The sequence below is a fragment of the Pristiophorus japonicus genome, chromosome 7 (assembly GCF_044704955.1).
Source record: "Pristiophorus japonicus isolate sPriJap1 chromosome 7, sPriJap1.hap1, whole genome shotgun sequence".
Lineage (NCBI taxonomy): Eukaryota > Metazoa > Chordata > Chondrichthyes > Pristiophoridae > Pristiophorus > Pristiophorus japonicus.
In genome coordinates, this window is record NC_091983.1 from 11,548,134 (window position 1) to 11,562,107 (window position 13,974).

A 13,974-nucleotide genomic window follows, 5' to 3' on the forward strand; every position below is an offset into this window, starting at 1 on the left:
TGGGCTGAGGGTTTCAGGAACTTGTGCTGGGATGGGGTAGCTCTATCCTGTCTGGGATCTGAAGTTAGAATGGCTCGAATTACACTTTGCAAAGTCACTCAGAATTTGGGCTGGGCGTTTCCAATTACACATTCCAGCAAAACTTCTGGGTGTGGCTTATCCTCTAAGGGGACCAATCAGCAATCAGATCATGTGATAATGGAGAGCCAATCGGAGCATTTTTCTAGTGCAAATAGCTCTCTCCTTTTTTAAAAGCCGGGAAGGGAGATGGGTTGTTAAGGAAGCCGAGTAAATTTTAAAAAGCTGTTAAGGGAGCTTCCGGTTCGTTGGCAGGAGTCACTCTATTTTTGAAGTCCTGGTTTTTGTTAACACTTTAAGTGGCCACAGGCCACGCCTCTGAGGCCTGACGCAGTCAAAACATTGGCCGAGGTTGGGCCACACCTTGTGTCATAAATTGTGCCTGTGTAACATTTGAGCAAAAGATCCAGGCCATTGTCTTAGAATTTCTTATTTTAAATAGAATTTTATAAGTACATACACAGAGCCAGCAACACAGAAATATCTTAAATCATATGAGGATGTAACAACAGAAAAATTGGTATGGGATTGAAAGGATGAGAATGAGCACAGAAAATAATTTTTGCTTTGTATTCAATTTCATTTGCGTTATATTTTTAATTCTTTCCAAGTTCTCATTTTTAGATTAGAGATCTGACTAGATGCCACAGCAAACTTTTCACCTGTCACAGTGAAGGTCAACAAATAAGCTTTGGTAAGAATGAGATTGTGTCATGCTTCCTAAAATGGAAGCAAAGTGTTAGAATTTTTCATAAGATTCTAAAATGAGCCATGTTATGATCACAGGTTAGTTAACTCGTAGGAATCGCCTTGTACTACAGCAGTGGGTGCCACTCATTAACCATTTTGCCATTCTTTGCTTTGTAACTCGGCTGCTCACTCACAGAAAATAAATATAATTTGATTAGATTATTTAAAGAGTTCTGTCGACAAGGTTGCAAAATACTTTGGGCACGTAGTGTTTAATCTGTTCTAGCTGTAGCTTTTGTGGAGATGGACAGTCGTAAGCCTGTGAAAATTGCTTAGGCTGTGGTGTGGCCGTAGCAGGTGAGTTTATGTACCTTTCTACCTGAAGATTTTTGTAACACTGCCACAATATTAAAGGTACACTGGAGAGATGTAAAAGTTTATGTAAGCGAGCTTAGTTCCAAACATGTTTCAGAGAAAGGCAAACAAGTCGACTCCAGTACTAGATTACTACAACACCGAATTAGTCCACACTGTTATCTACCTGCTCTGAGATAACAGGTAAGGTGCCAACTTTCATTCTTTCTAATAAACAGAATACAATTTGCAGTTGGAGTAAGAGAAGCTGATTTTTCTCTTCTCTTAATTTAGTCATCTGAATTAACTTACTCTGTAGCATATTCACTTCACATTCAATTATAGCCAAATTTAGGTCCTCACGCTTCCTAAAATGGAAGCAAAGTGTTAGAATTTTTCATAAGATTCTCAAAATGTCTCACCATGTTTTACTGGATAACTTGATACAACAGTGTGATTAGCTACCATAGCACTTTAAAACCTGGTGTATTAACACAGTTTGCTCATTTAGAACCATTATAGTTCCTTTGTGCACCTTTTGGTCCTGGCACTGCTGTGACTGTCATTACTGGTTAGAGGTAGCGGTTGGATGATGCCAAGCTTGGGTCATAAAAGACTCAAGATTGTAGAAGGGTGGGAGATGGAACTGGGTGAGAGTGAGTCAGAGGAGGAGATTGTGTGATGAGTCATGATTGCACCACAGAGAGGATGAAGGACGGATTAAGAGCATGTACACAGGGTTCGGAGTTTAGGATCGAAATGTTTGAAAAGAAACGGCCACGCATTATTTGTAACCACAGCAGTAATTGGTTGTTAGCAATTGCCATCACCTTGGGCCTGATTTTAACCCAGAGCAAGTGAGCACTAAATCTCCCTGATTTCAGCAGAGTGAGACCGGGCAATTTAACTCCAGGGCCTCAGCAGGCCCTCAGTCAGTTGCTGGCTGGCAGCAGCAGCTGGTCGGCAGGTGAGAGTGGAATGTCTGATGCCAGGAGGCTGCCAGCCGGAACTGAACATCTATTTGGGGAAAAATAGGAAATTAGCAATGCCCATGCCACGTTACAAAAATTAACTTTCGATTGGTTCACCATGAAGTATCTCTGACATCGCTATGTAGAAATGTGCAATTTAACTAAAGCTAAGGACGAAAGTGTAATGACAAGCAAACAGTTGAGAACAAAATTGCAAGCATGTCAACAGTTACAATAAAAGTCAACAATATTTTCAGGGATAATTTAAAATTTCATGAATCAGTGGATTACCAAAATAATTCCCCATGAAGTCGTTATATCCATGTACACTATGCAGAGTTTCCAGTATCACCTGTGCTGACTCAATGTTGCAACCAAACCTGCCAACTGTGCTGTTCCAGATGGGGAAAGGCATCTGAAGTAACAAAGCTTGTCTGGGACCTGGCACAGGTGATCCAGAAACCTCCTGGATTTATCGAGGATCCAGAAATCTCCTGGATTTATCGAGGATCCAGAAACCACCTGGATTTATCAAGGATCCAGAAACCTCCTGGATTTATCGGGAGACTTACAAGGTGAACATGCATTATTAGAAAGGCAGCACGTACATCAAACTCTGTTCACTGAACAGTAACTGATGGATCTCAGTGATATGTATCTCAGAACATAAGACCATACAAAATAGGAGCAGGAGTAGGCCATTTGGCCCCTCAAGCCTGCTCCACCATTCAATAAGATCATTGCTGATCTTCTACCTCAACTCCACTATCCTGCACTGTCCCCATATCCCTTGATTCCCTTAATATCCAAAAATCTATCGATCTCTGACTTGAATATACTCAAAGTCTGAGCCTCCACTGCCCTCTGGGGTATAGAATTCCAAAGATTCACCACCCTCTAAGTGAAGTCATTTCTCCTCATCTCAGTCCTAAATGACCGATCCTTTATTCTAAGACTGTGACCTCTGGTTCGAGACTCCCCAGCCAGAGGAAACATCCTCCCTGTATCTACCCTGTCAAGCCCTATAAGACTTTTGTATGTTTCAATGAGATCATCTCTCATCTCCTAAACTCTAGAGAATATAGACCTAGACTACTCAGTCTCTCCTCATAGGACAATCCCCCATCCCAGGAATCAGTCTGGTGAACCTTCGTTGCACTCCCTCAATGACAAGTATATCCTTCCTTAGGTAAGGAGACCAAAACTGTACACAATACTCCAGTTACAACCTCAAAAAGCTCTTCACAGATATGTCAAACATGATTTCCCTTTCATAAATCCGTGTTGACTCTGCCCAATCCTATTATTATTTTCTAAGTGCCCTGCTACCACATCCTTAATAATAGATTACTACTGATGTCAGGCTAACTGGTCTGTAGTTCCCTGTTTTCTCTCTCCCTCCTTTCTTAAATAGTGGGGTTACATTTGCTACTTTCCAATCCACAGGAACCATTCTAGAATCTATGGAATTTTGGAAAATGGTAGCCACTACCTCAATAGCCACCTCTTTCAAAACCCTCGGACATAGGCCATCAGATCCTGGGGATTTATCGGCTTTCAGTCCCATTAATTTCACTAGTACTATTTTTTTACTAATAATTTCTTTCAGTTCGTCATTCTTGCTAGACCCATGGTACGGCAGTATTTCTGGGAGATTTTTTGTGGCTTCTTCCGTGAAGACAGACACAAAGTATTTGTTTTTTAATTTCATTGCTATTTCCTTATTCCCCATTATAATTTCACCTGTCTCAGCCTGTAAGGATCCACAATTACTTTCACTAATCTTTTCCTTTTTACATACCTATAGAAGCTTTTACAGACTGTTTTTATCTCTCTCGCTAGTTTACTCTCATATTCTATTTCCCTTTCTTTATCAATTTGTTGGTCCTCCTATGCTGAATTCTAAAATCCTTCCAATCCTCAGGCTACTGTTTTTTCTGACATTATAAGCCTCTTCCTGTGATCCAATACTATCTTTAACTTCTCTTGTTAGCCACAGTTGGACCACTTTTCCTGTGGGGTTATTTTGTTTTAAAGAAATGTATGTTTGTTGTAAATTATGTATTAATTCTTTAAATGCTAGGCATTGCCTGTCTTCCGTCATACCTTTTAAAGTCGTTTCCCGATCTACCTTAGCCAACTAGTTTGCCCCTCATACCTACATAGTTTGCTTTGTTTAAATTTAAGACTCTAGTTTTGGATTTAACTAAATCACTTTAAATTTAATATAAAATTCTATCACATTATGGTCACTTTTCCCTAACAACGTTTACTGCAAGGTTATTAATTAACCCTTTCTCATTGCACAATACTAGATCTAAAATAGCCTGTTCCCTAGTTGGTTCCTTAACGTACTGATCTAGAAAACCATCTTGTATACATTCCATGAATTCTTCCTCTACACTATTACTGCAAATTAAGTTTGCCCAATCTCTATGCAGATTAAAGTCCCCAATGATTACCGTATTACTTTTGTTACATGCACCTCTAATTTCCTGATTTATACTCTGCCCTACATTACAACTACTGTTTGGGGGCCTATAAACCATTCCCACCAATGTTTTCTGCCCCTTGCTGTTTCTTAGCTCCACCCAAACTGATTCTACTTCTTGATTTTTGGAGCTAAGATCCTTTCTCTCTACTGTCTTTATCCCATCCTTTATTATCTGGGCTCCCCTTTTCCTTTTTCATTTTGCCTAACTCTTAGGTAACTAAGTTAAGTATCCTGGAATATTTAGTTCCCAACCTTGGTCACTTTGCAACCACGTCTGCAAAATAGCTATTCGATCAAACCTATTCATTTCTATCTGCGTTTTTAATTCATTTATTTTGTTGCAAATGCTTTGTGCATTCAGATATAGTTCCTTTAGCTTTGACCTTATTCTATTTTTTCTCTGATGTCACCTTAGTCAATGATGCCCTATTACTGTTGTCTCACTGTTCCTTCCTGACACATTCTGCTTATTTTTACCCAAAACTCTGCTCTGCTCTAGAGAACTGACATATATCTTGCTGCTTTTAAATTTACTCTTCCCTGAATCCTCCCACCTCCCCCCACTGCACCCTCCCCCCTCATTAGTTTAAAGCCCCGTCTACTGCCCTAGTTATTCGATTCGCCAGGACACTGGTTCCAGCCCAGTTTAAATGGAGCCCATCCCTAGTTGGTTCCTCAACATACTAATCTGGAAAACTATCCCTCTTTCCCCAGTACTGGTGCCTCGAAGCAAAACTACTGCTCCCACGCCATTGTTTGAACCACGCATTGAACCTTCTAATCAGGTTATTCCTACGCCAATTGGCACATGGCTCAGGTAACAATCTAGAGATTATTACCTTTGGGATTCTGCTTTTTAATTTGTACTCCAACTCCTCAAACTCTCTCAGCAGAATGTAATTTCTATTTCTACCTATGTCGATGGTCCACGACAACTGGGTCCTCCCCTTCCCACTCCAAGTTCTTCTCCAGCCATGAGGAGGTCTTTAATCCTGGCACTGGACAGGCCACACAACCTTCGGAACTCCCAGTCGCGGCTACAGAGAACAGTATTTATCCCTCTGACTCTACTGTATCCTACCACAACTACATACTCTTTCACTCACTTGAATGGTCTGCTTGCTCATCCATCTTGCAGATTTTGCCCTCATCCACACAGGCAGCAAGAACTTCATATCTGTTGGATAAGGACAAAAGCTGAGGCTCCTCCAGCACTGCACCTGGGGTCCCCTTATGTGCCTGAATTGCAGTCACACCCGTCTGTTGCTGACCACTAACCAGATCTGTACTATTATCTAACCTAAGGGGTGTGGCTGCCTCCTGGATCAAAGTGTCCAGGTAACTCTCCCCCTCTTTGATGCCCTGCAATGTTAACATCTCAGACTCCAGCTCAACAGTTCTGAACTGAAGTTCCTCAAGATGCAATGTGGTTGTCCGGGATCACAATGCTCTCCACAATCTCCCACATGCTGCAGTTTCAGCACACCACCTCCACTGCCACGATCTTGTTCTATTTAATTACATTTGTATTTAAGTAACGTAGTTTACATTTAGTTTCTTGACTACTTAATTGATCTAGATTAAGTTATGGGTTATTAAATTAAATACCTACCTGTAACACAAAGCACTACATGTAACGTAGGCAAAAAGCAGCAACTCCTTCCCCCTCTTCTTTGAATTGCCACTCTTTCTAAATTCCCAAATTAAACACTCTGTTTAAGTGCATTCCATTTAATCCCGTTCCGTGCGGCTCACACTAGCTTATAGGATACTATGGGCCCGAAATTGGTAGCCTTGCCGCCGACTGCTGCCAAGTTTTGCCTCCGGTTTCCTCTCTCTCCCGGTTTCTACTTGGGCTGGAGCGGGCGGGAGGGGAGTACCGCCGGGATCTGTCCGCTGACATCCTCTGGAGGCCAAGTAGCATAAGTGGCCTCCCGCCCACCGAGATGTCAGATTGGTGAGGGCAGGAGTCGGCACCAGCAGGGGGAAGGACCGCTGCATGGAGGCGGGTCTAACCCCGATGGTAGGTATGAAGAACATTAAAAAAAGGTTAGTGAACATATTTCAAATTTTATTTTCAGTGATTTACCTGGATGGGGTCTCCTGAAGGTGTTCCGTTGTTTTCTTTTGTAATGGCTTTTATTTTCATCTCTTCCACCCTCCCTGGTTCTGACTCCATCCTCGGCGGCAAGAGCCTTTGCCGCCAAGATTGAGAGCTCCCACCCACTGCCGCCTAGATTGACGGCGTAAGCATTATTTTGCCGCCGGTCAGTACTGTCGCCTCTTTTAGAGGAATCTTCTTGGCAAAGTATCGCCTGAACTCTCGGTGGCCATTGGCGGTACTTTGGGTGGCATTTGGGCGGGCCTTGACCTTCATCAATTTCGGGCCCTATATTTTTGAATATATAAATACAAATTGTATATAAATACAAATTGTATTTAATACCAAGTTAATTTTTAGGACATTTTGTAAGGGCTGTCTGTAATTGGACTCTTTGTTCCCTTTGAAATGAAAGACTGTTGAAAGAACAGTCTTGACCGTTTTTCCATGTCATACCATTATCAATACTACCATCAGATACTCAACACCTACGCATACTGGTGGAATTCTTTTGCAGTGGGTTAAACGGTAAGTAAGTCAGCAGTAAAAGAAGGTACTACAGTCCATTTACCTCACCTTTTTTGTATTCCACCAATCCCTTTAAAGTCTATCATTCTTGTCTTCAGAAATACTTCAATTTTATGGAGCTTCTTCTATTAAACATTAACATAAAAATATGAGAAAATCTTTAGAAATGGAAATGCAAAGCAGGTAAATTAAGATCATAATAGTTCTGACAAAGTGTCTCTACCCGAAAAGTTCTGACTATCGTATTTCCAGCATTTTCTGTGTTCATTTAAGTTTTTTCACATGTTGCAGCATATAAGTTCACAAACCAACTACCTAATAGTATCAGCAATCATTTAAAAGAAGATGATCCCATAATGACTAGGAAGCAAACCATCAACATCCTTTTATCCATAATCCCTTGAAGCCCTTACCGAACAAAAATCTACTCATAACAGTTGTTTAAAATGTGAATTGAGCCCCAGCATCACAACCTTTTAGGGGAAAGAGTTCCAGATTTCCACTATCACTTTGTGTGATAAAATATGCGTTCTGACATCACTGGCCTCACTGTAATTTTAAAATAATTAACTCTAATTTTGATGTTCTTTGAGGGATACTCAAAAGAATGAATGACCTTATCTTTGAGCTTTTCTTCTTGCTTGAAACCTTGCTCTTTGTATTTTTTCTCAAAATGACTCTTTGAGAAGGTTGCAAGTCATACAGTCAATGTCAGATGCCAAAAATAGAGCAGTTCTCTCCATACTGAGCACAATATTAGTGCTATGGCTCTCAATATTTAGGAAGAAAAGCTCGCGGATTAGCCACTAAATAGCCCAAACATCTTGCCAGAGGGAGATGTGCAGAAAGATGTAGATTAGAAGGCAGAAATTTCACAGGGGAGGGAATAACATGGATTGTCGCGGGGACCAGGAGTTTGGGGTGGTCCTGGATCTGCAGGTTTTCATCATGAGTACTACATCCCAAGTTCTGATTATGTAGAATGTACGGCACAGAAACAGGCCACTTGTCCGTGCAGGCTCCTCCCACCCCTCTTGATATAACCCTTCTATTCCTTTCTCCCTCATGTACTTAACTAGCTTCCCCTTGAATACATCTATGCTATTCGCCTCAACTACTCCTTGTGTTAGTGAGCTCCATATTCTCAACACTATGGGTGAAGAAGTTTCTCCTGAATTGCTTACTAGATTTATTAGTGACTATCTTATATTTTTGATCTAGTTAAAGTCTCCCCCACAAGTGGAAACATTTTCTCTCCGTCTACCCTTTGAAACCCTTTCATAATCTTAAAGACCTCTATCAGGTCATCTCTCTGCCTTCTCTTTCTAGAAAATGATGGGGTTAGGGAAGGAATCTTCAAAACGTTGTTGTAGTTGTTGTGCCCAAACACTTACTGTGATTATCGCGAATGCATTTTTAAAGAATGAAGCAGTATCATTGCTGTCATAGACCATCAGAGGCATGCACAGTCTACAGATATAATAATGTGATGCAAGCCGGTCAAAGTAGAAAAGCCAACTCTTATCCCTCTGCACCAGAATAGTCAATCGTTCCAAAACCAGATCGGTTGACAGCTCATCCTGGGCTCTGCAGAAAAATAAAAAATGCAAAAATTTCATGATCAATATCTTCAGAAGGAAAATGGCTGTGGAAGTAAAGTGATATTTTAGAATGTTAAATTGTCTCTTTAGTGTGGTGTTGCTCATTTTTTGAATTCAACCTCAAAAAAGGAACAGATGAGGCCAATAGCCCACAGGTGAAGGGCATTTGTAACCAGGTTCTCTATTGTGGCAGGCTCAGTAATCCAATGCCTAAAGCTCAGCTGGTCCTTGCTGACCTTCCTGGAAGAGACACTTGGGCAAATGATGAGTGCACCCTTGGTCCAAAAACAAGGCTGTTTCTTCGTCAGGTCCAATACTGAGCTTGTTGATGCTTTTTTTTGCACTTTTCAAAAATTGTTCCTGGGATGTGGGCTTCGCTGGCAAGGCCAGCATTTATTGCACATCCCTAATTGCCTTTGACAAGGTGGTGGTGAGCCACCTTCTTGAACTGCCGCAGTCCTTGTGCTGTAGGTACACCCACAGTTGCTGTTAGGGAGGAGTTCCAGGTTTCTGACCCAGCAACGATGAAGGAATGGCAATATATTTCCAAGTCAGATGGTGTGTAACTTGGATGGGAACTTGCAGGTGGTGGTGTTAACATGTGCCTGCTGCCCTTGTCCTTCTAGGTGATAGAGGTCGTGAGTTTGGGAGATGCTGCTGAAGAAGCATTGTTGAGTTGCTGCAGTGCATCTGCAGATAGTACACACTGCAGCCATGGTGTGCCGCTGATGCAGGGAATGAATGTTTAAGGTGGTGGAGGAGGTGCCAATCAAGTGGACTACATAAGAAATAGGAGCAGGAGTAGGCCACATGGCCCCTCGAGCCTGCTCCACCATTTAATATTATGGCTGAGCCGATCATGGACTCGGCTCCACTTCCTTACCCGTTCCCCATTACCCTTTACTCCCTTATCACTCAAAAATCTCTCTAGCTCCGCCTTAAATATATTCAATGACCCGCCTCCACACCTCTCCGGGGCAGAGAATGCCACAGATTTAGAACCCTCTGAGAAGAAATTCCTCCTCATCTCAGTTTTAAATGGGCGGCACCTTATTCTGAGACTTTGTCCCCTAGTTTTAATTTCCCCTATGAGTGGAAATATCCTCTCTGCAATCACCTTGTCGAACCCCCTTGTTATCTTATATGTTTCGATAAGATCACCTCTCATTCTTCTGAACTCCAATGAGTATAGGCCCAATCTACTCAACATATCCTCATAAATTAACGCCCTCATCTCCGGAATCACTCCTAATAAGCCTTCTCTGAACAGCTTCCAATGCAAGTACATCCTTCCTTAAATACAGAGACCAAAACTGTTCGCAGTACTCTAGGTGTGACCTCACCAATACCCTGTACAGTTGCAGCAGGACTTCTCTGCTTTTATACTCTATTCCCCTTGCAATAAAGGTCAATATTCCATTTACCTTCCTGATTATTTGCTGTACCTGCATACTAACTATTGGTGTTTCATGCACAAGGATCCCCAGGTCTCTCTGTACTGCAGTGTTGTAGGCATTAGGCACCTGCTGAATATATCAAAACCTAGGGCAGCGGCACCTGTAGCATAAGGTTAGAATTACACCTGTAGTATAAGGTTAGAACTAAATATGTAACTCTAATACCATAAAATGGCTACCGTGAAGCCTCAAGGGATTTCTGTTAGCTGAAATAGACCGCATTCCTGGAAACTGATAATTGTTGTTTCCCACACAGGACTAACAAGCAAACTCTGCAGATGTCTCTAATCAGCCAGGCCTCAGACAAAATGTTCTGGTGAATGTAAGGACAATACGACTCTGTAACAGGATTAAGATAAGGAGGCTACCCAAGGACAGTAAGATAAGGGGAGCCTGGACCAATGTTACAAGATACATGAGTCATTCCTAGCAACACACCCCTTAGCAACACATCTCTTAGCAACACACCCCTTAGCAACACATGAGCCACTTTATGTTTAGAAACTAACTCTATCTATTGGTCTAATTGAATTTATAATCTATATGATTGGATAGTATCCAGCCGAAATGGGCTGATGTAACTGTAGTAACCTGTTGTAAAACATATAAAGATCCATGAAACCCTTTGTTCGGTGGAGAGAAGTGCCTTGATCCAGTCCTGAGGCTTCCTCCCCGCTAGCGTAAATAAAGGCCGCATTGGCATTGGAACCGACTCTGAGTGTTGAGTGATTCTTCCAAGAAAACATTCACGCTAACAGTGGCGTCACGAACAGGATTTCGGGGTCGCTGACGCTCTTGGAGAAACCGGGTGAGTATATCTTAAACAAAATTAAATAAAGGGTGCGGAAGGTGGATGCTGGTTGATCGATACGAGGAGACGGTCCAATATCTCAAACACCTAGCCTGAGCCTGAATTAAGAGGACTTTAGTCCCATGTGACGGTCAGGAATTAAGTAGGTGCCGGGAACACACTTGGACTGTGGGATCGTGATACTGAAAGACATCTTCCGGACCCAGTAGTGTAATTTGAAATATACCCCGGGGTAGAACCAAGCGGTGTACAGCGGCTAACGGAATCCAAACCTGTGAACAGGGTCGGACCAACAGACAAAGCGGTGGTAGGTAGTTGTTAAGGATACGTAGAGCGCTGCAGGAATTGCTTAAACGCGTTTTAAGAATTGGATAAGTTTGTGTAACAGCAGACTTGTGACCTGACAGCAGCCCAGAGACGGTCTACTACAAGTTGTGCGAGGTAAAAGGCAAACCTCTGAGAGTAGATTCCTAACGGTTCTAGTCCTACCCAGGAATGGCCAATAAAACAGATAAACTCGAGTGGGGATCAGAAGGGTCCCTTACCCGCCATCTGGCGGAAAAGCAAAAGGAACTAATCGAGAAAATGATTAGAGCAGGGTGGGATCCTCAGGACCTGACAGCAGCCCAACGGGAATGGTGGGAGAAGGAACGGAAAGACAAAGAGAAAAAAAAGGCTGTGGTCTCGATACTGCGAGCCCATGTAAAATTAACATAGGAAGTTAATCAATAAGCTTTGTTGAATGAAGAGAGACTGTTCTAAATGTCTGGTCGTTGAGTGAGAGTCCCTGTGTGATTTTGTGACTGCGGAATGAATTTTTATGTTGTCATGTTTCTGAAAGCCTGGTTGGAAGAGGAATGCAAGTGTCTGTTTATTTTAGAAACAGAGTGAAAGTTTTTTTTAACCCTTTGCAGTGTTGTCCTGTATGTGGGAAGTTTTAAGACATTTTAAGTTAGAAACGCAGGTGTGGATTTATTCGGATGATAAGTTACGGAGCTAGGAAATGTACAAAGGATAGGTTTGTTGAGCAAAAAAAAAAATTATTAAATACATGGTCCCAGTGGTTAAAAAAAAAAGAATAAAGATTGAAATTACAAAGTTTGAATTGGGATTTTGAGATATTCAGAGAAGGCACAGCAAAATACTGAGGTGGATTCAAAAAAAAAAATTATTAAATTAAATCTGATCAGGTCAAACTCCTGGGCGAGTGGCGAGCTATCTGCGAAGGTGTAAAAGGAACTTTTGAAAAATGTTAAAAACAGCAAGCTTTAGCAGTTTAGAAGAGACATTTTAACGACTTTGAAACTGGAGCATTTTGAGATAACGAAAAGCAGCCCTCAAACCCTCAAAGCTGGACTCCATTCCAGTTATGGAGAAAAGAAAAAGATAAAGACGCCACTTTGAAAGTAAATAAATGATTTTAAATTAACAAATGTGTTTGTGATGGAAAAAGACATAACTTACTAAATACTAGTTGATGTTTGCTGTGAAAAAGATTTTAAATTATGAGAAAGTTTCAATGCAGTTTGAAAAGATTTCCAAAATGGACAGTGTTTGTCAAGAAAAGTCCCGAACAGTCTAAACAAGCAGGAGGGTTTTGAAGATAACGAGGAGAAAAGATCTAAGCTATGCGAACTCAGCACAGGAAAAAAAAACTGGGAATTAGAGAATCTTACTGAATTTTTAAATTCTTATAGAAAATGGAACTGACACAGAAGTTTAGATTTTGTGCTGAGAGAGAAATTTAAAAAAAAACAAAATTGATTTTCAGTAAACAAAATTGCTATTAAAAATGTGTGGTCTTGTTTTAAATCAATTTTTAAAAAAATTCTTTGGCAAGTACTTGAATTAGAAGTTAAGAAAACATTGGAGTTTACTCTAAAATGCCGTCTTCCCTGATGAGAAGATTTTTATTATGGTCACTTTACTAATGATTTATGCTGTTTAGCGGATTCCTAATTTCTAAGCAAGTTTTGAAGGCACAAAGACTTTAAAAAAAAAGAATTTTTCGGATGATTACGTGAAGTCACGTAATGACATCAGATTTTCTTACAAACCTGTAAAGGAGTTAACCCTTTCCATTGACAGCTGTTTTATACTGGACATTATTAATTTGGATTTCTTAATAAAATAAAGAAGACTCACCTGACAGACAGAGGAAATGGTGGGATATTCATAATAAAAATAAAACGGAACTAGCTGGTCAAGAGTTAAAAGCTAAGATAAACAGGCTGGAAGAGATGTTTTTAAAAAACGGGACTAGACGGATAGTGCAGTGCGCAGCCATAGCACCATCACCTATGGCAATAGAGCCAATGTACCCCACGGTGGGTAGGTGTAGTCCACAAACCCAACCTAACGGTAAAGCAGACAGCGATGTTTGGAGGAATAATGGTGGCATTGGTGTTGATTGGAGTTTAGATAATATTTAGATGGGTCATCGTGCAGGCTCGAGCACAGCAGGCTCAAACGCAAAACCGACAGCAGCCCAGAGAGGGACATGAAGTGATAGAGATGGTACGACTATAAAGAATATGGTTAACCTAATCCTTACCTTCGATTCCACAGAGTGACAGCGACACAAGTAGACCAGAACCTAACACCTGGTGACGACCAGGCTATCTGTTTAAAAGTTTTAGATAAAACACTCACCGAGATGGGACCGCAGTGGTGACTTCGACTCTGGGGACTCATGATACTGGGAACCTCAAGACCCACGCAAACACTGGATGATACCAACGGATTGCAGCGCACTCAGGAAATAAACAACTACATGAACTATGGAGTCTTGTTTAATTTAACGGATGGAATGTGCATCCCAGCAGCCAAGGACTGGAGCAAGGACAGGACTTATTTTAATGCATAGTTACAAGTAAATCCTAATAAGAA

General features: G+C 41.3%; 1 protein-coding gene across 4 annotated transcripts in view; it reads right to left on the reverse strand.

The window, feature by feature from the left end:
• Positions 1-701: 701 nt before the first annotated feature.
• LOC139267053 (serine/threonine-protein phosphatase 6 regulatory ankyrin repeat subunit C-like) overlaps positions 702-13,974 on the reverse strand; it is a 166,087-nt gene continuing 152,814 nt past the window's right edge. For all 4 annotated transcript variants that reach the window (XM_070884802.1, XM_070884799.1, XM_070884795.1 and 1 more), the window contains 3 exons: positions 8,611-8,803; positions 7,265-7,341; positions 702-1,490 (listed from right to left, as the gene is read on the reverse strand). In XM_070884802.1, the coding sequence (XP_070740903.1) occupies positions 8,792-8,803 (12 nt within the window). In that variant the 3' untranslated portion in view covers positions 702-1,490; positions 7,265-7,341; positions 8,611-8,791. The remainder of the gene's footprint in view (positions 1,491-7,264; positions 7,342-8,610; positions 8,804-13,974) is intronic.